The following is a 27,163-nucleotide window of genomic DNA, read 5'->3' as shown; positions in this document are numbered from 1 at the left end:
TCAAACCTCAGAATATGGAATATGGGGTTGCGGGTGTGTCATTTTCCCTGTAAAACCACTTAGTCTGGACATACAAGGAGTCAATCACGACAACCACCACAATGCAGTGATGACATCCACTTAAGATGCCTGGAAGAGTGAAGGAAAGCGTTCAGCATTTAGTTGGAGTCCAGTTGGTCCAAGATGAAAAATGCATGTAACAAGAACCATGTGTCCATCTCCTAACCCTAACACCTCATGCACCCCACCCCCCATTTCCCCATCTGTGCCCTTCAAGTCCTCACTTGAGTCACCTCCCACTTCCCTCCTTCCTTCAGAACCCCTCTGTTTTTGTTTTCCAGCCTGGCCGCTTTGCACAGGAAATTGTATACACTGGGAGCATTCAGGAAGGCAGAGGGCAGCCGTCCCATATAAATCTGGCCAACGTGAAGGGAAAACTACAGATAAAACGAGGAAAGAAATCAAAGTTGGCTTTTGACCTTCACCTCCTTGATTGAACCTCAACATTTCTTCAAATGTGTGTCTCATGCCCGCCTCAAGTTCAGACATGGAACTCAAAAATCTTGAAGCGAAATCAAATTATAAATAGAATGTTCTTGAGATGATTGGCCTCCCTTGTATTGGTCGCTGCTCGCTACAGAGGAGCCAGTGAACGAGGAGGCTGTGGAATGAAGGAAAAGAGGAGGAGATAGAAAGGAGCAGAGAGGACTGGCCAGTGGAAGGGGGGAAAAAAATCCCAACAACAGGAAACAGAGCCATTCTAATGCACTTTCTGCAAGTCCTTCATAGATAAAGCGGCCGGTTGCCACGTCCCAGCAATCCAAAAGTGTCACCCTGTCATTCCTGTCAAGCAATGCTGCACTAAGAGTTGGAAAGTTTAAACAAGTGACGTCACTTCTCCTCTCAGCCTCCAGTCGTGCGAGCGCTCGCTCAAAATGTGAGCGGATGCAGCACATTTGGGACAAGATTGCCGGGGACTTCTACGCGGCTGCTTTTTGATCCGCAAGCTCACCCTTGCTCGGGGTCATATGGATTCAACGCTGCGTTTACAAGGAGCTGCTAATCATCTGGACCGTTAACTGGAACCACATGAAGAAAAAAGGGACCAAGCAGAAGTCCAAGACGAAAGGAAGTGAAAATGCGTTCGGCTGTGACCTGACGGAACATCTCCACAACTCAGGACAGGATGGTAACATTAATATTCTTCTCTTACAATAACCTGAACAATTAGGTCCAACATATTTGAAACATAGAAGTAATCAGACACATTAACTTGATGTCATCAAATGTGACAAACGTATGTGATTTGTGTTGTACATTTACTTGCCATTCATTCACCTATTGCCCGGAGTCACTGGCCATTTGTAAAGTTTGGGTGTGGCTGTGTGGCTCATTTTTTCTGGACTCAATTGCTTCCAGTGACGGGGAGAGTCCCTGTGACTCGTTGTCTGGGGCTCGCTGCTGCCGACAGGAAACTAAGAGAAAGGCACAAAGAGCAAGAGGGTCAATAATTTAAATATAGGACCTTTGTTGTTGAGATAATATTGCCATTATTTAAAATTTGTAAGATTTGTCATCAATTAAGGTTTGAGGAAGCAACGCATTATGTAAAAAAAAAGAAGGAAATGAAATGAACCCAAAAGTGAAGTTTGAAAGTAACTTGGTTGGGGGGGGGGGGGGGGTCATGTTCACAATGCGAGGCGGAGCATTCAGTCCAGGAAGTGAGGGAGGGGGTACGCCGACACCGACGTCCACCTCTGTCATAGATACACATACACTTTAAAAAAAAAAAAAATAGTGGGGGATAAAAAACACAATGACTCCATCTGGTTCAATAAAGAGAATATTATGAGAACGTCCCTATGGGATTGAATGAGGTGCAGTGTTGTGTAATCCTGCTTGTAGCAGGTAATACATAACAATGACTACAAGTATCCACAATCAAGCTCAAGACATGTTTTACTGTGTCTTCTCATTTAATTTTTAAATCTTTTAAATCTTCTCAACAATTATCTGAAGAGCACATTGGATTGCATTTTGTAAAGTTTTGGAATATATTTCGCAATAAACACCTCTTCATTACATATGTGCTATCTGTACAATTTTAAATAACAAACAATGGTAAACAACAAATATTGTGGCGACAACAAATCCGAAACCTAGAGCTACTCTAAAAACATATGCCAGTACAGTACTGTGCAAAAGTCTTCAACACTAGAATTATTTTAATACATAAGAGTCATATTGATATTAAAATTGTAAACAAAACACACAGTTAGAAGAGCCGTATCTTGGCCATCAATAAAATTGCCCAAAAACTTGGAAAGACTCTTTGGGGGTCTTCCATTAAAGACACCTAAATGTTCACATTTCAAGCAAATATAGTGGATGTCTGAGCAGCAGCTAAGAGCATCCCTGTGTTGACGTCTGGGTGGGGAAAAAGACAGAGGACAGAAATCAAGGCGGCGACACTGGTCAGCTTTTCACCGCAGGCACGCAACCAAGAGTCCAATCAAGTCAAACACATGTCAACATACTGGAAGACAAAGCATATCCCAAAATAACGTAGACTATCTTCACAGCAGGATACATGCAAGGGAGGGCGTAGTTCAAAGTCGGAATAGTCTGCCGGGCAGACGGAATACAAATTACATGGACGACAACGGTGTCTCTGTTTAGAAAAGCAAAAGATCACATCAAAAAAGGTTGTTGGACTTCAAAGTCCCAACTTAAGCAGACACGCTGAAGGTGATGCACTGTAAGCGAAGAAAGTTGTGTCGGGCCACTGGTAGCCGTTTTCTATTAGAGGAAATGTCGTAAGTAATACCCGCTACAAGGGTTGGGTGTGTCAACCTTCCTCTGAAACAAACAAACCATTTTTAACTTCCTGTCAAAGGCCACCTACAATCAGTAACCCAAGGGGAGAGAAAACAAGGCCCGTAGCATTCAAGGCAACATGTGCGCCCTTAGTTTGCCCATCACTTTGCACACCGGAACCACCATTGTCATTCACTCATTATCCATGTGCCAGAAAAGAAAACTAACATAAAACAATTTGTACACTTAAGTCCCTCAGGTGCTACAAAAATGTGCAGAGTTCATCGAGAAGCACGGGATCGTGCATGGGATCTACAGGTTATCAGGGGTCACCTCAAACATCCAACGGCTCAGGTATGTCGTCAGCTCATTTTAAATTTGACACATAAAATCAAGCTTGGGGGGGGGGGGGGGGGGGCATGCTTCTTGTTTTTCTCACATCACTGTAACATAAACAGTTGACTTGATCATGTCAAGCCATTTATCAACTTTGTGTGTGTGTGTGTGCGTGTGTGGATGTGTGTGCATGTGTGAGTGCAGACAGGAATTCAGCGCTGAGGCGTGCCCTGACCTTACAAAGGAAGTGTACCTCCAGGACATCCACTGTGTGGGTTCCTTATGCAAGCTGTACTTCAGGGAGCTCCCAAATCCTCTGCTCACATATGAGCTATACAGCAAGTTCACTGTAAGTTTGCCACTAAGCTCAGACACCATATACAGAGCAGTTTATTTATTACCAAATGATGTCTAAAATATTTTTCTACTCGGAACACATAAAATTTCAAAAGTGCAAGTAGAAAATGCACATGAATGACAAATTGATTTTCAAAGTAAATTTTCTCGTCGCCACATTTAACATGCATTTGTAAACTACTGTATAGGAACAGAAATAGTGATACGCACTATTGAATCGACGAAAGGTCCTGTAAAGTGTACATAAAATGTCTTCTAAATTTGACACAACACATAGAAGAGTTCTTGTTAACAACACTGCCAGATTATACAGTGTATATGAAATGAGGCTGCAAATCATAAAAAAAAAAAAGGTTCCACTCTCAAATGAGGCTGCAAATCATAAAAAAAAATTGTCTCCAGTCTCAAATGTGCGAAACGATCTAAAAACCTTTTTGGCTGACACATACACGTTTTTGAGCTCTGAAAATGTGCCTGCTTCATTAAACGGGGTGTTTAATTAGGCGCGACCGACAAGGTCAGGGTTGGGCTAGAGGCCTTGCAAAATCTAAAATCTTATGTACAGTGGGGGGAGCACCACTGGGAAAGGCCCTTTTCGCTCCACAAAGTAAAATATGCTTACATAAGCTTGACGTGGGAGAGCTCGAGAGGCGTGACCTCGACCCCATCTAACCTGGGATAAACGGCAATGGCGATTGTGGACCATTTATTTTTCTCCATGTATTGTTTGTTTTTAAAATATTGAAGAAAGTATTCCCAAAATGGGGGCGCCAATTCCAAACTTTCAAGTGTGCCAATACTTTTGTCCTTATCACAACTTTGATGGTCTATGTTTGATTTGGCATCATGAGTGCGATTCGTCATTTGAAGAGGATTTTCGACACTAACCTTCCTGGAAGCTTTTAGGGTATATATCTGTCATCATGTGCTTTACTATAACCTTTTTTTTCTTGGAACCTTGCCAGCAAAGACATATGAGACAGCGTAAAAGCAATTTATATTGGTCACACATGACTGACAAATCCAGAAAACGTGTTCAGGCTTCAGTCACATCGTTTTTGGCCGCACATGCTCCGGCAAAGGCTTGTTTACGTTCATGCAAGCGTCCAGGTCTCGCTAGGAGGGAGTTTACTTTGTTCTCACAGGCTCAGGAATTCGGTTCATATTCCAAATAAAGCAGTGAGTGGAATAAAAACATGACGCTTATTTTGCATGCAGGAAGTGGCCTCAGTATGCGGCGATCATGAAAGACTTGTACACATTCAAAAGATTGTCAAGCAACTGCCGACCCCTCACTTCAGGTGAACTATAACACTTTGTGCCTTTTATACATTTCGTGTTTTAATAGAATGAATGTTTCTCAACTGCCTTTAGGACTCTGGAGTACCTCACAAAGCATTTGGCCCGCCTCGCCACTTTGAGCGCCCAGACAAACATGCACACACGCAATCTGGCCTTGGTTTGGGCTCCTAATCTATTAAGGTGAGTTTGGCTCACAACCAGATTCTGACCTTTTCTTTTTTTTTTTTTGCAAGATCCAACGTGTGCTTTATTTTCACAGATCCAAAACAATAGAAGCCACATCTGGAAATGGAGACATGGCTTTCCAGGAGGTGCGAATACAACAGTCGGTGGTGGAGTTCATTCTTAACCACACGGAACAGATCTTCAACAGCGAATGCGTGCAAATCAAACCAAAAGAAGGTATGAAATTCATTGCAAACAGACTTAGAAATATTTTGCAGAATCATGACATATGGTACTTCAACAGCGCCAAGTTTGATGTGTGGGGAGAAGTATGCCACGCTCCCGATCAGCGGCCAAAGTGGGCCGATGAAACTGATGAGCCTGGAAGAAGCCCAAGCCCGTTCCTTAAGTCCAAACCATCCCGTGCATATAGAACGCCAACGAGAGAACAGTCTGCCTGACACCAGCGCGGCCACACTCTACCACACTGTCATAGACTTGGACAGCAAGTACGTCACACAATCACCAAAGGTCAGCATATGTGGTCAATTCAAACCAACCGGGTTAAGCAATAACTTTTTATCTTTTAGGAGAAAACTCTCTGGGAAGTCAAAGAAATGGAAATCCATCTTCAACTTGGGACGCTCCGTGGATTCCAAAGGAAAACTGAGCCGAAATGGAAGTGTGTTCATTAGAGCTCCAGGCTTAACGGGCAAGTATCATTTGACTGGAACAGCAATATGGATAGCTCGTCAAAGATTTCTAGCATCATCACCCAAAGCTGTCATTTAAAGAAAAAAAAGCCCAGCAGCATAGCCCAAAACAATGCACATATTGTAAACGACATTCCAAGAAATCTTCCTAACCAAGAAAAAAAAAAAAAAGCAGTCCCATGACAATCTGTCTCAAAACACCCACTACAAAGTTACAAAAGATTTGATTACAAATTTCTTCCACAGCTACAATTTTTGTCTTTTGGGTTTTAGACATCCACAGCGTCAAACTAAACGGGCCTTGAGTTTATTGCGCCACCTGGTGGATGATGCCAACTGGTTTAATCTACTGTAACTTCATTCCTTGGGGACACAAATACAACATCATACAAACATTAATTGGATCATTTTCTAATGAGCTCACTGCAGGTTGATAAAGAGCTCAGTAAGTTGTTTTTTATTTTTGATTCCTGTCATTCTCTTTGACTGTTTCCCCACAGAAAAGGGATCGCTTCGACCATCCAGAAGCATGGAGTCACTGTGCTCCTTGCCAACAGGTAAAGTCTTTGCCAAATAAGATGATCCCCTTGTGTGCAGAAAAATCTAAAACAACATTATTTTTGGTCCACATTCTGTTGTTTCCAGACGATGAAAGAACTGGAAAGAGTCCTTCAGAGGGACAAGGCAGCATTTTTGTTCCAGACGTAAAATCAAGAACACTGGGATCTGATTCACTTTATGACTTGAGTGAACGCGAGCAAAACTGGGAGTTTAAGGGGAAAAAATCTGGTGGAGCAACAGGCGGTTGGAACACCGGTTTGAGCCAAAAGAGCGGGTCATCAGGTGCTTCGGCAACCCCTCAGAGAACACTGCCAGAGCAGCTCAAGGTGTTCAAGGGAGATGAGCTGAGTGGCTACAAACCCACATCGCCTAAAAACAGGAGGATGCTCTACTCGGGTTCCTCCCACAACAACACCTCTCGACCTTCCTTTCCGGGAAGCTTCTTTCCGCTGGAGTCATCGCCGAGGCATCAGCGTAGAGCCGTCAACATCTCAGAGCCGTTCGCCGTGTCGGTACCGCTGCGTGTGTCAGCCGTCATCAGCTCAAACAGCACGCCGTGCAGAGGGCTCGCCAAGGACAGAATGGCTGCGGCGACCCTCAAACCCAGCAGAGAAACTTCAGAGCAGAACGGTGGTGGAAAAAGCAACATGTGTTCCCAAGTGGATCCTGACAAGAAAGATGGAACAGAGAAGAAAAAATCCTTAGAACTGGTCTCAAGTGTGCCACAAGCCAGGGAAGACACAAGTATTACTCCAGTGGAAGAACTTTCCGTTGCAAGTGAAGGCACAGCTTCAACGCACTCATGTGGGCAACAACTGGACATTCAAAACACCCCGCAACAGGTAAATCATCTCCTGCTAGTGTCGTCTTTCAAACGAGTATCTGACTGCAAAATATATTTTCTTTTCAATCCAGGATAAGGAGCTTCAAAACGCAGAAGAGCTTTGCTACGACGTCCGCCAAGAGCTGAAGATAACTGAAGCTGACCTGCTGGATAAGAGATCTGATTCTACTTTACCTTGCGTGAACAAAAGGTTAACCGTGGACGTAAAGTCCAAAAGAAGTCGCAGCTCTCCATCGCTGTCCGTGTTCTGTAAAGACCCGACTTCAAACGCCTCGCTCAATCATCAGTTTCACCCGCCCGGGGCTGAATCGACAAAGAAGCAGCCTTCAGAGTCAGACATCCACTTTTCGCTCTATAAAAATGATGTTTGGGTCAGTGAAAACAAAAAACCTGCCAGCCCCGTTTTGGAAGAAACAAACAAGAAGATGTCCCCAAAAAGTCTACCTGCGAACAAAGACGCAGCTCACATCCAACAGTGCCAGCTTACTTTAGAGGAAAGTGAAGTCAAAATTCTTCCAATTGATTCTCCAGGTGATGGCCAAATACAATGTGAGGAACACCAAAGTCCTGAAGGAGACCAAAAAGTCTCGTGTGACGCGGAGAAAATTCCCCAACTTATTTCAAGGTTTTCTATATGTTTGGAAGAAAGACCCAATTCTCTGGATCTTCCAATCCAGGAGGATGATGAAGCATGTGCAGGACACTCTGAGGAGCTGGACCTAGCGGAATCATGGGAGGACCTCAGTTCCAACAAGCAGTGGGTCACCAGTCCACTGCACTCACCTGATGTGGAGGAGTTGTTCAAACAGCAATTGTCGCTCAGCTCACAAGCGGTGACTTTGAACTCGGATGAGGAACGGACTTTATTTTCTTCATGCAGCGGCGACCAATCGAAAAGACCATCTCTGGCTGCCACCTGTACCATTCCCCAAATGTCCGGCAGCAAATGTGAATCTAAAATGACCTATGTGCCTTCGACCCAGGTCAGCAATGGAACGCAAGCTCCAACTGGGAAGTGCGGACCAAAAAAACAGAAATCATCGCAACACTTTTACAGACAGATGTCTTATGATTCAGCAGGATCGGAGAAAAGAGACGAACACATTTCCAAACACAGACCATACTCCCTCAATTTAGATTTCGGACCTCGGTGCATTCGAGACATTTCTAATCAGCAAAGCCGTCCTCCACATGAGTTCTCCTCTTGTTCGAGGAGTTTGTCTGGGAGTGTAAACAACGGGATGCTGTCCGAGTTGGACTTGTTCCTGAATGATCGGCAGGCACCTCTGCGACGAAATTCCGCCCCCGTCAGTGTGACATCAGTACGCACTGCCTTCATGATAAAGACGTGCCAGGCCAAAGCCGTCCCCGTTGTGCCTCCAAAGGTGCAATATAGTCAGATCCCTCCCTCCAGGAGAGACAGTGACATTGAGGAACAAGACAAGGCATCTCCTAAAACCAGTACAGAGAAAAGCCAGGCTGCACCTCTCCCGGTGATGACAGATCTGAAGGAGGAGCTGGAGAATAAAGAGCCCGTGCCTAAGCGCCAGTCACACCCAAAGGTTGAGAAACAAGCGGAGAACCCAAGGACGAGCACAGCAGAAGTACCCGTCATCGCCAGGCGACAAGCTCCGAGTCTTGAAGTGTTTGTTGACTGTCCGAGACCCAACAGAACCAACCTTCTACAAAGGCCGTCTTTTCGGAACCGCCAGAGACCGCAGAGTCTGATCCTGTTCAGCCCCCCTTTCCCCATCATGGATTACCCTTCATCGGGCGACGACGGCAAGCTTCTGTCATCCATCAAGAGCCTGAATGAGGAGGCAGCGGTGAAAGAGACATCAGGAGAGGGGATTGCTCTTCAAAGTAAAATGACCATTCCAAAAAGTGGTCAGAGACTAGAAACCTCAACCAGCTGCTTCTACCAGCCACAGAGGAGATCTATGATATTTGATAGCAGGAACCACAGACAGATTGAGTAATCGTGCAGACTGGATGAATGTAAATAACTGACTGAAATAGATATAAAGCACAGGTTTTTTTTGGGGGGGGGATGTTTTGATTAAATTAAGATTTCTCACAACAGTCATGAAGTATTTAAGAGAAATAAGAGTCACTGAGGCCTTGTGAGGCAACATCCGCCATTCAGATGAACTGAGTCTTTTTGAGCCCGTGTGCGGTGCTTCCGTCACTTTATCACAAATGCTTTAAAGAACAGATGACTGACAATCAAGCTTTTGATCAGCAATCGGTTAATTGCAGAATGATTTTATACTTGAAAACCAATGAAGGTTTGACTGGAGAAAGTTTATGGCGCAGAGTTACTGGAAAAAAAAAAGTCTTGCAGGTATACAGTTTGGTGTGAGTCATAGCAAAAACTGAACTTTTCCACTTGGTGGAAACTTGGCTTCGTATTGTAATGTAGCGACAACAATAACAGTAACACAATGCTGCAACAGTTTCATGTAAAGTTGCATCCAGGTAAAAAAAAAAAAAAAAACAAATCTTGAGCATTAAGGCTTCTGGATCAAAAGACGTGTGTAAAAACTGATAACGACGCTGTTTAACAGTTTACCTGCGCTAGCTTTGCAGGAACTATACTGCTGAAGATGTATCGTGACATGAAGTCAACTTTAAACATAAGGAAATAAAGTATAGTATACTATTAAGCTTTTGACTGTGATTAATATGATATTTAAAAGGAAATACATTTTCTTGGATCATTTTTTAATCGACAGAAAAAACTTTTTGTATACTTTTATATTTCTTTTTCTTTTTGACAAAGATGCTTTGTAAGGCGTATCAACCTGCGTGATGCTTTGGAGCAAAATCCACTGAGAGCATCGAGGAACAGTTTTGTTTGTTCTAACTGGGTTCTGTGTTTTATGTTGGTGTCCACACATCTTGGAAACATTATTCGACACAATGTGATGACCATTGTGATTTTTATGTCTTTTTTTTTCATTGTTGCATTGAAACCCCTCAGTAGGAAACATTTGCTACAACAAGGATTATGACAATAAATACTTCAAATGAAACTGTTTGCTTTTTTTGATTTCTTTGACTATATTACAGATTCTAATGAGAGGAGAAATTTTATAAAAGTGCAACAAAGCAGGACAGCAAAGAAGGGGCAGACTGTTTTTGAGTATTTCTAACTAATATTAACATTGTTCATCTCTGGGGTGGCTGTTCCTTTGGGGTATTGTGCATGGAGAGGAGCCAGATAATAAGCTGTGCTTATAGAAATAGTATTTGAGGGCCCCCTGAATCACATGGGCCCCTTTGAGAGAGTTCGAGCATATACACACAAGTGGCTTGTTTGTACCCTAGAAAAACATTCTTGCCTTGTACGTACAGTATTTCCAACACCAAAAAGAACCTATTTGCTCATTAAGTGTTGTGGTGGCTGCTCTTGCTTTGACGAGACATTAATCTATAGTGACATGTTGCCTTTTTTTTTTAAATGCCAGACCTGCAAGCTTCATTGTGGAAATGAACCAAATTTGTTTTTTTCTTTACCAGCAGGTGACGCTCACGCGCCAAATGCAGGCGACCAAAGCAACCCACTGCAAAAAGCAGTCCAGCTGGACGCGCATCGACGCTGAGTCTGTGTGTGAGCTGCAGGTGCACAAAGTGTAGTTCGACATATAAGGATAACTCGTAAAATAGGCGGCAAGTCGAATGCATTCACTGATTATCTTTAAAAAATACACGCACACACACAATTAAACAACAGCGTTTTCGTGCGTAAAATCTTTTGAAATTGATTTCCAATACGGGTTGTCTCCAACATCACAGCCTTGCGTGTAGATTTGCACCTGCGATATATTTTTCATCTTTAAGAGAGATAAATCCAAATTATTTATTGAACTATCAGGATAGAGTCAAATAAATAAATAAAGTCAATCAGCACCATATGGTTCCAGTATTTGCGCTAAATGATTTACTGCAGCAAAAAAAAAATGTGTTTACAAAGGACAGGCATCAGGCAAGTCTATAATATGGCGCTTGCAGAGGTCACTTCCATGTCCACGTCAGTTCATTATTAGTCGACCTCTGACACCGCTTCTATAAGCGGAGGCCGAATTAAAAAGGCGCATTCTGAGAACCCTGAAAAAGGCAAAGCAAAGCATGGTTGCGCGCGTTGAATATTCAATTAAGAAGGGGGGGGGGGGGCGTGAAGCGGTGTGCCAGGCCAGTCCTTCATCTTACATTACTGATTAGCTGTTAAACAGATTATATGCAGCTGAATGGGTTCAAATGTTGCAGCAAGAATGCAATGAGAAGTTCAAGGCGACAGTTTCCTTTTTTGACATGTTGGCAGGAGCTGCACCGTGAAAAAAAAAAAAAAAAAGACAACCGGCGGGGAAAGATGCACGCTTCGTGAAAAACATGCAAAACGGCAACAAGAGCAGCAAGTAGTCCAGTGTTAAAATAGACAAATCTTTATAAGTGTAATTTTCTTAAATAAACATTTTACACACAATATAGTGACTGTATTTGTTTATCCCTGCTGTATTGTTGTTAATAATAATAACAACAATAACAATAATAGAAGGCATATGTGAAAAAGTATTCTTTAAATCTTAAACAAAAACTGTATCATACTATACAACGATTATAACAATTACTCTTGCTGTGAAATAAAAAAAAAAATGGGTTGAGAGCCCGGAGCAGCTACTACTATTTATCTTTAAAATGAGGCCAACAAACAAGTTAAAACATTTTTTTTTTAAAGGGGACGCTAACGTTGTTTAGTTGGCACACTGGGTGCTCTATAGACTATTTACTTGGCTACAGAAGTTTTAAAGTAGTCGAGTGTGCAGCGCCTGCACAAGCAAGCCACGCTCTCATTGAGAAGCCACGTGTCCGTTTGCAAAGCCTCTCCAACTTAACCACCTCCTTTGTACCACTAACCCACATCGGCAGCGTCCCTCCACATAAAGGGATTTGCAATTTCAAGATATTTCAGCTTAAATGTTTTTGACAGTTCCCTCGCTTTTACCTCGGCTTGGTTATTTTAACTGTGCCAAATGGGTCACCTTGGGTTGCTGTCTGCGCGCAAAGGGCTTTTGCGCGCATTCAGCCTGAATTTTTTCCAACTTTCCTTGACGGGGAAACCAGCTGCTGGTCGTGAAAAGACGGCTTATTAATTGTCCTTTGTCATGCAGAATTGCTTGATTTCTAAAGAAACGTACAAAGGCTCTTTTTCAGGATTCAAGTATTTTGTTTCGTGCGTATTTTCAAACCATCGAATCAGCTGCAGCGCTGCGCCCGTCTACCAGACTCTCAGGTACTGACTGCCTGCTCCTTTTGTCCCCTTTTAATGCTGTTGTAAACCGGGCAGACTGATTTGTTACAAGCCGTTCTTTTAATCTGATAGATAAGAGACATGTCAAAGAAAAGCCGTAAATAAAAAATTAGCCGGGATAAAGACTGGGGCGAGTCTGCTAGATGGGCGCCTGTTGACTCAAGCGGCTCTCCAGCGTCAGGGGAGCCCTCTCGTCAGCCCCGTCGAGGTTACGTCCACAATCCCCTTTTATTCCCTTTTAAAAGACACCGTGGTCCTTTTTGCTTCAATGAATTGATCGGCACAAAATTAAGAATAAATAAATTAAGCATTTGGAGCACCGGGCGTATAAGCTCCCCCAGGGCGCATACCCCCGGGCTATTGAATGCAGAAAGGCAGCTTTACAGAGCACTTTTGGAGCAAAATGGGGGCTATATAGTGCAATTAACAAAATAGTCTAATCCCATATCTTAACAAATGCAAATATTGCTGTTTTGTTAAAATGCTTAAGTGAACCATTAAAGGGAAGTTTAAAAGCGAAACGTAACACCCAAAAGGGGACATTGATGCAAAATAGCAGGCTGTGTGCATGTGCACTTTGGAGACTTTTATTTTGTGCTCTTTAGAAATGTATACTATATGTTTACAATGAGGCAGATATAATTTAAAGTGTATTCAGTGTAATAAGATCAGTTTAAGGTCCAAACAGTAAAGCACAAAGCGGTTGGAACGGTGCGTAAAAGACGCTATTGACACCACGCGCACAGACTGCGAGAAGGGATGGTTTTTTTATTATTATTAAAATACATATTTATAAAATATTTTTAAACAACTTTATTTGAAACCTGATATTGACGTTTGAGAATGCACAATTTTACTATAAACAGGACATTTTATCCACATATTATTTTACGGTTTTTATTTTACGTACATAAAAACAGATGACGTCAATAAATAGCGATGTTTTATTCAAGATAACACTAAGTTGATGCTTTGCTGTGTTTATTCTCTTGAGACTTAAAGCCACCTGCATGTTCACAAAAGCGCACTAAACTTGACCACACTATGGTTGGAGTGCGTTAACAACACAACAATGCGGATCATGGACACCAAGCCGTGTCTCCTCATCTCATTTCATGCTAGATCGATATCTTAAACATATGCACACTAAATGATGCGGGTTGATTCACTCACAGTGACTATTAACTCAAGCAGTCACACGAGACTTATCGTTTCATCCGAAGACCACAAATGAATGAATGAGAGGCAGTGAAATCTGCTTTAAAGGTCCCCTCTCACGGGAAAAAACGCCAAAGAGATACATTTATTACCTCAGCAATAAAGACGACACAATATTTAATTTGTAGTTATGCATAAACATGTCAATGCCATTCACGTTGTATGCTGTACGATTTACGCACAATGCGAGATGGAATACGTCTTTGCACACCACGCTTTGTTGTAATATAGTACTAATTTCTTAATATGTGATACAAGTTTTATGAGACTAGTACTATTAGTGCAGTGCAAATCCAGTTGACTCACTCGGCACAGATTTACGCGCGCACGCACAGGCGCGCAAAAAGACCAAGACAACGCAACGCGTACGGCTCAGAAATATGATTTTATTTTTTAAATAAATAAATAAATTTCAAATGACATTGAATAATACATTTGAGACCGAGCTCATCTTGCATCCTGCAATACATCCCAAACCAGTATTCAAATACTGAAGGGAAAATGCTATGGGCTATTAATGTTATGTTATTTTCCCCTCATTCCCCGTTTACAAATACGCCTATATTTAGCAACAACAAATTGACCGCTTTCAGAAAAAAAAACTACATACAAAACGTACAACATGAATTATACAATTATTCAGGACAATTCCCTGGTTAAATATTCTCTTATGTACATAAGTATACAGTTTTTTTGGCTCATGTGTTTTTTTTTTTTATCGTCCAAATAGGAGCTCAGGGGGAGACGGACAAGTCCACATCATCCTTTTCGGAGAATGATGAAGGCGACACCGGCATGTCTTCCTCTTCTTCCTCCGAGCACCTGGCTGCCGACGAGCATTTGCAGCCGTTGGTGGCAGTCCGCGGTCCTCCAGATCCGCTCTTGCCCTCTTTTTTGTGCTTCACCCTGCGGTTCTGGAACCAGATCTTGACCTGCTTCTCGGACAGGTTGAGGTAGGTGGCGATCTCAATGCGCCTCAACCTGGACAGGTACATATTGGAGGTGAACTCCCGCTCCAGCTCCAAAAGTTGCGTGCTGGTGAAGGCCGTGCGCATGCGTTTGCTGCTCTGAAGTTTGCTGTTGCTGTTTTCTGTCAAATGTCAAACGAGATCGTCAGTACATAATGATAATAAAGGAGACAAAAACTTTAATAAATAAATACATGTTAAATAAGTGTGGACTCACCGATGGAAATGCAGTGGTACTGTCGCGGATCAGGGACCGTGTAGGCGGCCTGGTACATGGCGGCTCCGTGGCCGAGGTTGATGTTGGATGAGGTGTGCTGCCTGGACAGGGCCGTGTGGCAGTACTGCGAACCGAAAGCCGGGAAGGAGGCTTTGAGGAGCGGCAGCGCGGGCGGAGAAGGGTGTAGCTGCGAGGCGGCCATGCACAACGGGCAGAAGCACAGCAGCCCGGCCTTCCTGGAGTGGCAGGAGCCCGGCAGTCCGTGCGGGTGGTGGCCGGGCGAGTGCACCGCGTAAGGGAAAAGAGGCGAGCTGTTCTCGCTCCCCTTGTCGTTGGCCTCTCTTAAAATCAACGAATCCACCAAAAAAGACCTCGGCATGGTTGCGGCCGTGCAGATGAGTCGTGGGTGAGTTTTGTAGCCAGCGGCGAAGGACGTGGGAGCGTGCTCTCGCGCGGAAGGGTGGACAGCGAAGTGGTGCTGAAGGCGCGCCGGGAGCTCCTTAAATAGGCGCTGCGAAGCCGCTTCGGCCATGTGACGGTTACGCTGCAAGCGGCCGAGAGCTCTCAATAGGGTTTTGTGCTTTTCTCTCGGCATTCCCACTGCACGCTTCCCCATTATTTCACTTGTTAACTAAATGAACTGCATAATGTAGTCTATTCTTGTCAGCCCCACCCACGCCGCGAGAGGCGGCACTGCCCCATTCCGCCTTTTATCATCGCGCTTATTTTATCATAAAACACAGCTTGAATTGTCACATTTAGAAAAGCAGCAGTTGGATTCAATTTGTAAGTCTTGTAGGAATAGAAAGCAAACCCCCCAAAAAAAACTAGAGTGCAAAAATTACGCACGCTCCTCTGCCAAAAACAATCACGCACGCATTTGCCTTACTTTCACTTTTACTTTGTATACACACCTAACAGCTGCATATTAAGTTTATGCAAACCAATCTAGGGTTAATGTGTCATTTCTAGGCACAAAAAGGGACAAGTCATTGCCTGAAGGCAGTGCTGTTAAAGAGCAGTGATTAATTCCTTTGCTCGGGCCCCTGCCGAGTCAGGGGCGGGAGGGGTGGTGGTTTGGAAGAATATGTAAAAATAACCAGGTTTTCACTCGGCGGCCCTTATTGAATGTCATTGTGGAGGGTTTCAATGAGGGAGAAAGAGAGTCGAATTAAAGTGTGTGACAGCGGCGGATAGACGCAACAAAGGCGACTCTGTCATGGAGCAGCGCGGCCTCGCCTTGCGCTCTCATTCAATTAGCTAATAGGAAAACATTTTCTTTCACTTTAAGGCGCTCCGAACACGACTTTCAAAGACGTGCAAGTTCCCCCGGCACTAAAAAAGTTGGACAGTTTTAAAATCATTAACGTCACAAACACGGAGCATGCAGGAAGAGCCCCCCCTACACGTGGTTTCAAATAATTGTTTGGTTTTATAGGGTTACTTTTGGGCCATCCACTTTGAAACACATCGGGAAAATTGGTGTCTGTATGACCATTAAAAAAGAAGCTATATATGTGTTCAGTATCACATAATGTGCAATAAACCTTAGACCCGTAATTAGGGATCACTATTACAGTGAATTAGGAGCAGTTAAACCCGGAGATAAAATCTGATATCACAGAATACAAAAAAACGTCTTTTGGGGATTTTGCTCATTGATGAGACTGCCGATCTCGTTTTAGCTTTGATATTTAAAATAAAACGGTGCGCAATATTGTGGTCAATTATATTTTGAGATTACGATGGAAAGATAAAATGTGTCATTGATGCATTGTTATTAGACGCACTAATTCCCAAATGATGTACAGCAGTGGCCCCGTGGATATAAGAAAAGAGGTTCTGCGGGTCGTCACGCAGGGAGACTCATCCCAATTTGCAATCCCAACTGGAGACTGACAAATAGTTCTGACCTCCCTCTGGAGGCGGCAGGCCAGAAGTGCAAAGACTCTCATTCTAACAGTCTCAATAATCACTTGTTACTGACGGAAATAATCGTGCAAAAAGCCTACTCGCAGTAATATGTTTAAAAATATAAACCAATCAAATAATAACTGTCATGAGGCATGCAAGTCCACTTCAAGAATCCCACAAAGCTTAAATCAGCCGTTTAGAGAATCTTCACGTTAGTGAAAAGAGTGAGAAATAAACACTCAATCGAGTAAATTATTTATAAGATATTAAGTTGGAACAATTGCCATCACTCAAATTCCTCACTGATGCTAAGGCTGACCAGTGCCTGCTGTGCTGCAGGAGGAGATCATTTTCAAGGGCTTTTATGCAATTATACCCAAAGATCTCGTGCCCGCTGACATAAAGAGTGCAGTCTGTTTATGGAGATGTAGTCAATATCTCCTTTTCTTTTGGTATGAATAATTCATAGTTTAAGACACTGTTCCCCCTCACTTAATATGTACGCGCACTTAAACACCCACACATCTCTAATACAAATGATGGTTTTAGCTGACAGTGTAACAGGATTTAAGGTCCCAGTGGGGTTTGGGCCCGGCTGACGATGGGCGCTGTGACTGTCGACGTGACACAGAGGGCCGGCTGCCCCTCCTAATCTCCCCCTGAGGCAACATCGCAGAGTGCGGATCCGGCTGCACCTCTCTGGACGCACAAAGGCCCTGATTATCATTCATACGCTCAACAGAAACACCAGTCCAATAGATAACAGATGACACATAAGTACCGGCTGAATGGCGCAATATGTTTGGGTTGCCCGAGTCTATAGGGACCAATGAATCTTTAAACGAGAGGGCTTGTGTTGCGAGGCGGGGCGGGGGGTGGGGATGGGGCGGGGGCTCTACAGGTGAATGTGCTATGCTGGGAACTTGGTGGTTGGAACCCCAAAAAGGTTCGATAAATAGGAGGAATCGAAACGATCACATTATTTCAATCTGATTTGAAATGAGAATTCGATCAAGTAATATCAGGTGAGGCTGCTGCACTCGAAATGAGCAAATTCAGGAATTGTGACGATGGAATTGTGGATTTTTTTGGATTTGAAAATAAAATAAATAAAATAGGAAGTTTTTTCTTTAAATACTGCTCAATGTTTCGGGGAGAGTTGATTGAAAATTGGCAGCACAGATAATTTATTTTACCACAGTGCCTATTTCAATAAAGTTTGCTTGTTTGAAATTCTTTGAAATAAATTCCTCAGCACCGAGTTGTCGTGGAGCCTGTATGACAAGAATAAATGGGAGATAAATGCAAACCTGAACGTCTCGCCATCCTAATGAGCCAATTTACATCTAAATGTGACGACGTTATGGGAACTAAGAGGCTCAAGTTTTCCGTGACATGTTTAGACAGCTCGCCAACTAATACGACTATTTTTTCGTAACGTTTGTGATTCATTCGATTTTCCAAGACTTCGAGTTGTAAGCAATCAATGGAAAAATAAGAAACTGATAAATTAATTTCAGTCTAGTGTGAGGGGGGGGGGGGTCGTCTGCAGAGCCATGAGAGGTGTAAATATCTTTGGATTATTTCAAATTCCCTTTTGATGTCAATCCATTTGTTCTGCCATAGATATGTCTCAAACGTTCCCTTTGACCCCATTCATATAAAAGCCTTGAAAAAGTCTTCAAAGGGGTTTGTTACCCCGCGAAGGTCACGAGGCGATTACGTATGGCTGCCTCACATTTTTCCAAATCAGCAGACTTTTGGCCTCAAAATAACAGGTCAAACCAATGAATTTAATGAACTCTCCCAGACACAATGAAGGTTTCTTGCCATTTGAACCCCGGCAAAGGGATATGGGCAGTTCAGCAAGGCCTTTCAAAGACTCTGTACACAAATGTGAGGCGCTTGAGTGTCCACGTTGACAAGTTGTTCAAAGTCCTGGCGTTGTCACTGATAGCGCCTTCATCCACACTGCCCCCTTTTGTCCCACGTTTTGTGTCCTTTGCTGCACCATCAACCGTCCCCCGAGTACAAAAGCCCGAGGCGGCAAAGCGCCTTTTGCGATGTTCTGTTTGCCTTATTTCTCTCCGCCGAATGTCATGCGGCCGGCCGACACGCCGGAGACGTTATTGTGGGCAAAACAAAGAGGGATGATGGCGCCGAACAACTTTTGATGGCGACTCGCCGCTCCTCCCTCCTTTTCACTTGACTTTCCTGATCCTCCCCTCCATCCCTCCCCTCATTCACTTTCCTACTTTCCTTCATTGTCGCGTTTCTCGCTCTTTCCAATTTGGACTCTCTGACGCTTCCACGGAACACTCTTTCAAATGACAAAAGATCACAGGAACACAGGATGGGAGGACATTTCATCTAGGGCCCAAATTCCCACTACCGTGAGCTCGCTGGATGCAGCTGCGAGGCCGTTTTGTGAGAACAAACATCTTTAAGCATATGGTAGTTGTGTGTTCACTTAATTGAGTCAATTGGAGGCTCATGGGAAACCACAGAGGGGGGTAAGAGTCCGGGAGGAGAGAGGTCAGAGAGCAGGAAGAGCAATGCGGGAAAAGTACAAGGAAGAACGCATGAAAACACAATTTAGACATTTCCAGCTCTGTCTATGATTGAGATTTACTTTGGCGGAGTTTAAAACAACAAAACACACATAAGCGATTCAAGTTTAAAAGCCGTGAGCCTTCAGGGAAACAAACAAACTGTCTGCCTTGAAGAAAGTTTATGGTTTTCTCATTAATGACCTCCTGCGGTTTGCACTATTTCCTCCCCATTCATCTCACATTAGTTTCTTTTCAGGGGTCGCCTTTGTTTTGGAGCGGTCTTCAATTTTTGTCAGGGTGAAGCTGCTTGACTGCCAAGCCAAACTTTGACTTCTGAAATGCGGACAAAAGGTTTTCAAAACATTCCGTCAGAAAGTTTAAAAGGCATTCCGAGGCCGCTACTAAATGCATTGATTGTTTGTGATGTGTCGCTTCAACCAAACATAATAAAATAATAACAATAAAAAAAACGACTTTCATGGGCTACTATTTTTATTTTGAACTGACTGCAATGAATAATACATTCAGACAATAGTCTTTCAGACAGTCTTAGTATGATTTTTCAGATAATCCATTGTGATTTGGAATCTGCTTTTGTAAGATTTTTTTCTCTCCCCCACTGTGTTGTTGTATTCCCCCCTTATGACCCCCGTGACAGTTTTTTTTTTCTTTTAACTCTCCGCTTTTGACAGAACTGGGAATATATGGCTCCCACTCTCTCTCTCTCAAGAGTTATGACACAAGCGGTGTGAAAAAGAGATTTAGGCTAATTCAGCGTCTATAACCGAGCACATGCGTGAGAGTCGGTGTGATGACGGGTCACTGCCCATCTTGCCGGGTCCCCCTTGTTTTCTGCAGATGCGCTCTATTGGGGAGGCGACACGCGGCAGGGCGCTGCTGGGAGGTAGTTACTTTTTCATCATTACCATAGAAACCGACACACTGGCTCTCAGCTGGTCAAGGCCAGGGGTCCGCCGACTTTCACACTACTCTAACGCTACGGCAAAATCCAAAATGGATCTCAGCACTCTGAATAATCAGCATTTATGCTTGGTTCAAGGGCAAAATGAGCTGCCAGACAAAAAAAAAAAAAAAAAAACAGAGGACTCCTATTTATGATGAAAAACAGACAATTCAGTCATGTGATGCGGGCCACACAATGTGTTGTTTACATTAAGAATGGGCATAATTAATTGACCATTAAAAATTTAGAGGATGATTAATCATATCTTAACGCAAATGGGGCAAAGTGGATGCAAATAAGCTGCAACCAGCACAGTTGATTCACACTCGATTTGGCTATCAAAAATTCAGGATAGAGACTTTTCCTTCCCTTCATTGTCATCCCTTGACTGTGTGTAAAATACAGAAGAGTTTTACAACTAACTCACACAGTATGCTGTAGTTACATAGGGTAAAAAATATATGCCTGTGAGTATTTTTGAAATTGTCTGTCTACATATGTTGCTTCACTATTTGTGTCCAAATAGCCATTGATTATTAAGGCTATTACTCAGTGGAAATTTGAATTACGTATGTGTCGGCATTAAGCTAGCGGATATTCAAAGTGATGACGTAATGTTAAATACAAAACATGTAAATCCCGCTGTGATGCAGATGGCCCAGAATGGTACAGTTGTGGTGCATCCTCAACAACTTATGTAAACATTATGTACATGTTATAAGTAATAACTGAGCATTGTGAAAGGTCAGAGTTCACCATTGATCCTCTCACCCCTGGCAGGTGCAGCTCACAGGAGTGAGGGGAAGCGGCCCCCTCGTCTCTCCCACCTCTTCACGCTGCTCAGCGAGAGAAAGGGAGGAGTGTAAATGAGTGCACTCCAGAAAGCCATCACCTGCTCCCTCCACCCTCAAATCCCCACCGACTCGGCCAGACACAGATATGCTAGCACCCCAGTTCCAAATTTCAGAGTTGGACCAAGTGGAGAAAAAGAGACGGACAGGAAGAGGGAGGGCAAGGGAAGGAGCGAGGGAAGGCCAGTTGAAATGTTGGTTAACTATTCGCATCCACGCCGTGATTTTGTTTTGTCTGTTTTGTTGTTTTGAGTATCAACACATTCACGGGCGGCAAAATGTACATTTGTCATGGCCATAGAGGAAAGTGAATTGGGCTGGAAGGCGCATTGAGTTTGTGCGCACAGAAAGCCCAAGGGTGAGGTTGTGTATTGATGGGCGCCCCTCCCAGCTTCTCCCAGATTCCTCCTCTATTGTGATTTTGAGTGAATGTATCCTCTTGCTAAGGGCACTGGAATGTGTCTCCTCAACTCATGTGATGGATGGGGCCTTGTTTTGCACTCCTCCGCCCCTCCCTCCGAATCCCTCACTCTCCCCCAGCCTTTGACTCTTTCATCGCATCCTTTTATTCGGCGCCAATAAAAGTCAGCGATTCTTCATCGGCCGTTGTGCAGATCTGAGGGCGGCTGTTATTTTTCATCGGGAGTGTGTCACACATCACCATTCAGGACCTCAGTCACACAAATTCAAACACTGGCAAAGAGGCTGAAGCAGGTGGAGATACACCATCAATGAATTATTCAAATGAGACACTCTTCTATGTAGTGCTTTAAATTTCATTTAAATATTGGCTTGATAAGCGTCAGAGACGTTTATGGTGATTTTTGCATGATGACGGTGGATAACTGTTTTTTAATTATTTAAAGGTAATATAAAAGTAAAAGAGCCCTCCCAAAGAAAAAACTTGACTTCCACAACATTAAGTCATTTATTACATAGCATCATGAATGTTTGCAAAATATGTCACGACTCTCCCCCGTGATTTTCAAGGAAAACAACCGGATCAAGGTGTAAAGTAGGGAAACGATTTAAAATGTATTATTCATAATGTTATATAAGAAGCGCCAAACAGGAGTCAAATGAATCACCAGTTTCTGTGTTAAGCAACAATAACCCAAACCTCTCCAAACACAAAACTGTACAAGATAAACGTGTACATGTTTTAACCACTCTTGCTGAAACATCCTGAAGCCCAGGAAAATGTCAAAGGCATTACAGCGGACGAGAAAAAGGGCAGTAATGAATTTCAAGGAAAATGGTCATTAATGGTATTAAGATTACTCATGTTCCATGTAACAAATTATTGGAACTTTGACAAGCACGCCAAATTATCTCCTGGTGCTGACCAGGAGTGTGCTGAAGTCCTCTCTACCTGCTGAGGAAAGACCATTTCTGCTCATTTCACTATTTTTAACAATAGAACCAAGCCATTAAGACAAATTAATGTCATTATCAAGTCTCTATGAATATGACAAATACCGGCGTTTCGAGCAGCTTTAGAGGCTATTGACAATAATGAAATTCGCTGTAGAGGTACTGAAAAGAAACACTCCAAGTAATTATTTTCTAGTAGCTTGTTTGTCTGCAATCCGTTCATTTGCTTTCATCTCAATTATCGGACTCTGTGAGCATGTGGAGGCGCATAGTGCTCTGCGGCCCACGAAGCGAGGGCCCTAATTGGCCAATTACCGTTCTGTTTCTGGGCTTTTAGCACCGCTGGAGAGTGGAGGGAGACCGCGGTGCGTAAAACCATGAGGACCTTGCATGCACAAAACCACAAAAAACAAAACCACCGCCGCCCGAGATGGTGGCGCTTGGGAGCAGCGTGTACGAGGCACTAAAAACGTGGCAGCAGCCACGGGACAAAACAAACTCGCTGCATTAAATGCGCGACAATGAATTAGGTGTGTTGATGCAAACATGCCATTACACCACTGCCTATTCATATCACTGTGCATTCCACCGGCTTGAAACAACAAGTGCTAGTGGCACCTATAAATGGCCACTGCTGATAATCATAGTTCACTTTTACACGTTTAAGTGGTTTCAAGTTTTAGTAGAAACCTGCATGATTCAACGTTCATTTTTTTAAAGCAGCCAACAACCAAACAGACTGAGAGAAGAGCAGCCAAGAATAGAGGGAAACAAAATGTAAAAACAACAATGGCTCTTAGAATAGCATGGGCCAAGTCACAACCTTTCCACTCCAGTTCTGTAGGTGGCAGTAAAGTGTAACACAAAGTGAAAGACTATTCCCATGTTCTTTTTAATCACTGCCCCATCACCTGATGAGTCAAAAATTAAACATTCTTTTTTTTTTATTTCAATGCAATTACATCCAGTGCACTAAATAGCAAGACAATTGTATTTTGCTGGGCCATATAAAACATTTTCATATTTACAATTGTTTTGTTCACCACTGTTTTCAAAAACAGAAGCAGCATATGCATATAAAAGTTGGCACCCACTTTTCAACCACACCCCTCCCCCTCAGCAATTTTCATATTATCCCTGTGCCGTATGCTCTCCCCCTCACTTTAACATTCTGTCACGCGCTCCCTGGATCATGTAGCGGCTGTTAATTAAACCCTCTTTGGGATCATTTCCTTGCACAAGTGGCCTCAGTGCAGCACCCATTAGGCAGAAAGCTCTGTTATCTGAATTTCCAAATGTAGCTCAACATTTATTAAAGTGAAATTCATCCAGTAATTGCCCGCCTCGGCATGCCCCATGTCTCCCTCTTACCTCCAGGGCCACCTGCTCGGCGGCACCAACTATTTACCGGCACCACGCAGGGTAATTAGACCTCTGACCCAGTCCAATAAGAGCCAGGTAATTGCGCTAATAAAAAAAATTAACAGCAGCAACATGACGGTCATTATGTAAAAATACCCTGTAATGAAGCATTAGCCCTGATTCTATGCAGATTAAAAACAGCTAGCTACAGGTATTTAAGGTTCCAACGTGAGATTGTTTATTGTAGCTCAGTGAAAACGTAACATAAGAGTTTGTTAAAATAAATAAATAAATACACTCAACAAAGATATATATATATTTTTTTGTTAGTTTTATTGACACTCCTCAAAGGTCACTTAGTATTAGACAGTGGGAGGCCAGTGAAAGAAATGGTAATAATTCATCATTGTGTTGTTTGAGTTTTTTTGTGCTTGCAAAAATAAAATCAGCCCACTAGTAGGAAATGAAATAGTAAAGAAAAACCTTTTTTTCATTACTTACCTTCATGATAAATGATACATGTTGTTGAACGCCATTCATTGGTCACAGATAGCTAAAGACACCATTGAATTTAATGTTGTTGCAACTTTGCTTTCAACAATCTTTGTCATCAAAGTAGTAGATGAGGTACGAATTTGTCTTTCTACTGACACCCCCTGGCCAAAAATGCAACTGCAGCACCACTGCGAAGTCAAATTAGTCTGTTTTGGACTACAAAAGGGAGTAAAACACGAAGTAGTAGTGAGGTGTGCAGTCTAAAATTATTTAGCATTTATTTAGCTTTTTTTTTTAAACAAGACTTACAAGCTTGCTTGCATGACCAACTATGTTTTCTGAGACCTTCACCTGAACTATGCAGTCACTTATATCAATAGTTTTCCCAAATTATTTTCCAATATTGAATATCTACAACTTTGTTTAGTAATCCATATACATGTCAAGCTGTGTCATTGACATATGAAGGTAATTATACATAAAGAATGATACTCATGGTTCATTTAACATCCGTCCTGCCGTGCACCGCAGGGGCCCTGTCATTTATCAGTTCATTTGAAACTCATCACTCCATCACACAAGATCCTGCAAGCCCAGAACAGCATTGACTTAATGGCACAATCTTTTAATCATCAGTATTTTCCTCCTTGCAATGTCACAGAGGAACAGAGATTGAATAGGAAATTATTGCTAATGTCACTAATTGATCAACATGAGCTGATTCAAGTGTGGCCATTCCCTTCCCAAATTTAACTACTTTTTATGTGCTACTAATGGTACAATAAACATCTAATATAAGAGAAGACTATCAAGATTTTAACTTAATTTCTCAAAGCCTTTTAATTATTCTAAATCCCTTTGGAAAAAAGATTAAATGAAAACAAATAGGCGATGAATGTACAGTTTCTTCTTTAGGAATATAATTGTGAGGCGACAACATAGTTTCGTTTGTTTGGTTCAAAAGGCTGAATAGCAAGCTGGACTGTGGCCTCTCTTATTCCAGACAAGCTGAGTTGGTATTTACAGCATCACAGAGGAGCTGACCTTCACACCTCAAACCTCAATTTATTCAATGTTACTAAATCAAGCCGGCCCTACCAAACAAAGAACTGTTTGCTGTGAAAAGACACAAGTTTGTGTGGTTTGACACAACTTTTTGGGGGGGTTTGTTGTGACAAGGAAGCAACGTCCAATTAGTAGATGAGAAACATCGCCTCTATTGAATGCCCATTTGGAGATAATCAGTCAAGCGTGCAGTCATCCACCTGCTACTACTGAATTAAATTCTTCTTTTTTTTTCTCCTAAAAAGTTTAAATAGGTTTTCAAACATGCAGCATGGTGAAAAGCACCGACAGCATTTTGGACTTCTGGACTATTTGCGTTCCAACATTATGAGTTCCTCATCCTATAATAGGGGGAAAAAAAATACTATCCAAAATCTAACAACCTGGGAAATTGGAAATAATTGAAAACGAAAAATTTTAACATTTGACTTTAATTGATTAAAAGGCAGGCAACGCAAACGATTGATTTGAGAATGAGTGACCTCTGCTCAGGTCTGCTTAAAAATGTCACACTTAAGTTAAAGAAGAAAGTAAAGATTAGACCTTCTCAGTGTTGCATGGCATTAACCATATTTATCTTTTGCTGATCATCTGACTGTGAAATCTTTGGAAACGCTTATTCTAAAGACCACTGAGTAGACCTTTTCCGTTGGCATTTGTTTTTAAACTGCCTTAAGAAAAAGGCTTTTTATAGCTTATAATATCGGTTTTAAAAAAGCACACAAAACAAAGAACACTTGGAAAAAAAAAAAAAACATCATTTTAAAACATCTAAAATGAGGTAACAATAGCCTCATCCTCCAAGCCTCTAAAGGAGCTTTGCCTTTGATGGCAGCCTGAGCCAAACAATTCCATCAGACCCCCGTTCTCCTCGGTGAAGGCCGACAAAGGGCCATTGGTGAAAAGATCTGCAGTTGTGGCAAATAATAGAAAAGCAAATGTTGAGAAATGAGAGCTTAGAAGACTAACACATTTGATAGACTGTGTACGGATAGTATTAAGTGCCGTTCCCAGGAGAGCGCAGGAAAACAAAAGGGCAAGCGGAGAAGGCGATGGCGTGAGGTCAAATTGTGTCAGCCTGAGTTACGTGCAGATGACTGCACTGTGCTTGACCTGTGGAGCGAGTGTAGGTCCACGCGGGCGTTTTGAAAAAGCCCGATGGCATTCGAGTTCCTTGATGTCATTCTATCTCCAGTGGGCCATGTGCCGATAGTTGACAGCCTCCTGCTTTGACGACATTATTTTTCCTCAAAGCTGCCTATCAGTGAAAGCGTCCATAAAATGTCCACGTCTGTGAAAGGGCACATGTGCGATCCGGTGACAAATTAGGCTATTCATAAATTTGGAACAATGACAAGAATTTCTGCAGTTTGTGTCACGCTGGTGAGTGAGCTTAAGGTGATTTTTTTTTTTTTTTTTTCCCCAAACCCAAAAGCAACAATTTATTCTAAGGGCAAAGTAAAAGTCCCAATGTGCATTTTACAATGTAGTTTGTCCCAAATACATTGCATGCTTGTCCTTTCAACACACTAGCAAATAAATCTAATGATTTATTAATTGAATAGCTGCGCCTCGAGCTCAAGCGGTTGCATAGAAACATTTTAATAGCATGATATCCCCCTTGTGGAGAAAGTTGTGTACTACTGCTGATCCAATTTACTGACGTTCATGGGGAATTGCTTCAAAACTGAATTAAGCAAAGTTAAATTTAGGAAAGTGTTAATGTAGGAATCAATTATTTTAGTTGCCTGCAATGTTAAGAAAACAGTATGACACT

At 42.6% G+C, this 27,163-nt stretch overlaps 2 protein-coding genes across 2 annotated transcripts; one reads left to right on the top strand and one right to left on the bottom strand.

The window, feature by feature from the left end:
• The first annotated feature begins 703 nt into the window (after positions 1-703).
• Positions 704-10,130, top strand: arhgap31 (Rho GTPase activating protein 31). The gene is made up of 11 exons (XM_049741805.1): positions 704-1,189; positions 3,069-3,171; positions 3,358-3,502; positions 4,729-4,811; positions 4,885-4,992; positions 5,072-5,214; positions 5,282-5,486; positions 5,568-5,689; positions 6,191-6,247; positions 6,336-7,093; positions 7,167-10,130. The coding sequence occupies exons 1-11, from the start codon at positions 1,090-1,092 to the stop codon at positions 9,072-9,074; spliced, it is 3,732 nt and encodes a 1,243-aa protein (XP_049597762.1). The 5' UTR covers positions 704-1,089; the 3' UTR covers positions 9,075-10,130.
• Positions 10,131-13,990: 3,860 nt separating this feature from the next.
• gsx1 (GS homeobox 1) lies at positions 13,991-15,417 on the bottom strand. The gene is made up of 2 exons (XM_049741868.2): positions 14,810-15,417; positions 13,991-14,714 (listed from the first exon to the last, which is right to left on the bottom strand). The coding sequence occupies exons 1-2, from the start codon at positions 15,402-15,404 to the stop codon at positions 14,359-14,361; spliced, it is 951 nt and encodes a 316-aa protein (XP_049597825.1). The 5' UTR covers positions 15,405-15,417; the 3' UTR covers positions 13,991-14,358.
• Between the last annotated feature and the right edge of the window lie 11,746 nt (positions 15,418-27,163).

This window comes from Syngnathus scovelli, chromosome 15 (assembly GCF_024217435.2).
Source record: "Syngnathus scovelli strain Florida chromosome 15, RoL_Ssco_1.2, whole genome shotgun sequence".
Classification (NCBI taxonomy): Eukaryota; Metazoa; Chordata; class Actinopteri; order Syngnathiformes; family Syngnathidae; genus Syngnathus; species Syngnathus scovelli.
Note: the sequence above shows the minus strand (reverse complement) of the source record. Positions and strands in the feature narration are given on the sequence as shown.

Excerpts from the sequence above, each read along its gene's own strand:
- gsx1 (XM_049741868.2), bottom strand. The coding sequence starts at position 15,404 with ATGCCGAGAGAAAAGCACAAAACCCTATTGAGAGCTCTCGGCCGCTTG. Across the intron at positions 14,715-14,809 it reads GTACCACTGCATTTCCATCG|AAAACAGCAACAGCAAACTT; the intron begins GTGAGTCCACAC and ends GACATTTGACAG.
- arhgap31 (XM_049741805.1), top strand. The coding sequence starts at position 1,090 with ATGAAGAAAAAAGGGACCAAGCAGAAGTCCAAGACGAAAGGAAGTGAA. Across the intron at positions 1,190-3,068 it reads CCACAACTCAGGACAGGATG|TCCCTCAGGTGCTACAAAAA; the intron begins GTAACATTAATA and ends TGTACACTTAAG. Across the intron at positions 3,172-3,357 it reads TCAAACATCCAACGGCTCAG|ACAGGAATTCAGCGCTGAGG; the intron begins GTATGTCGTCAG and ends GTGTGAGTGCAG.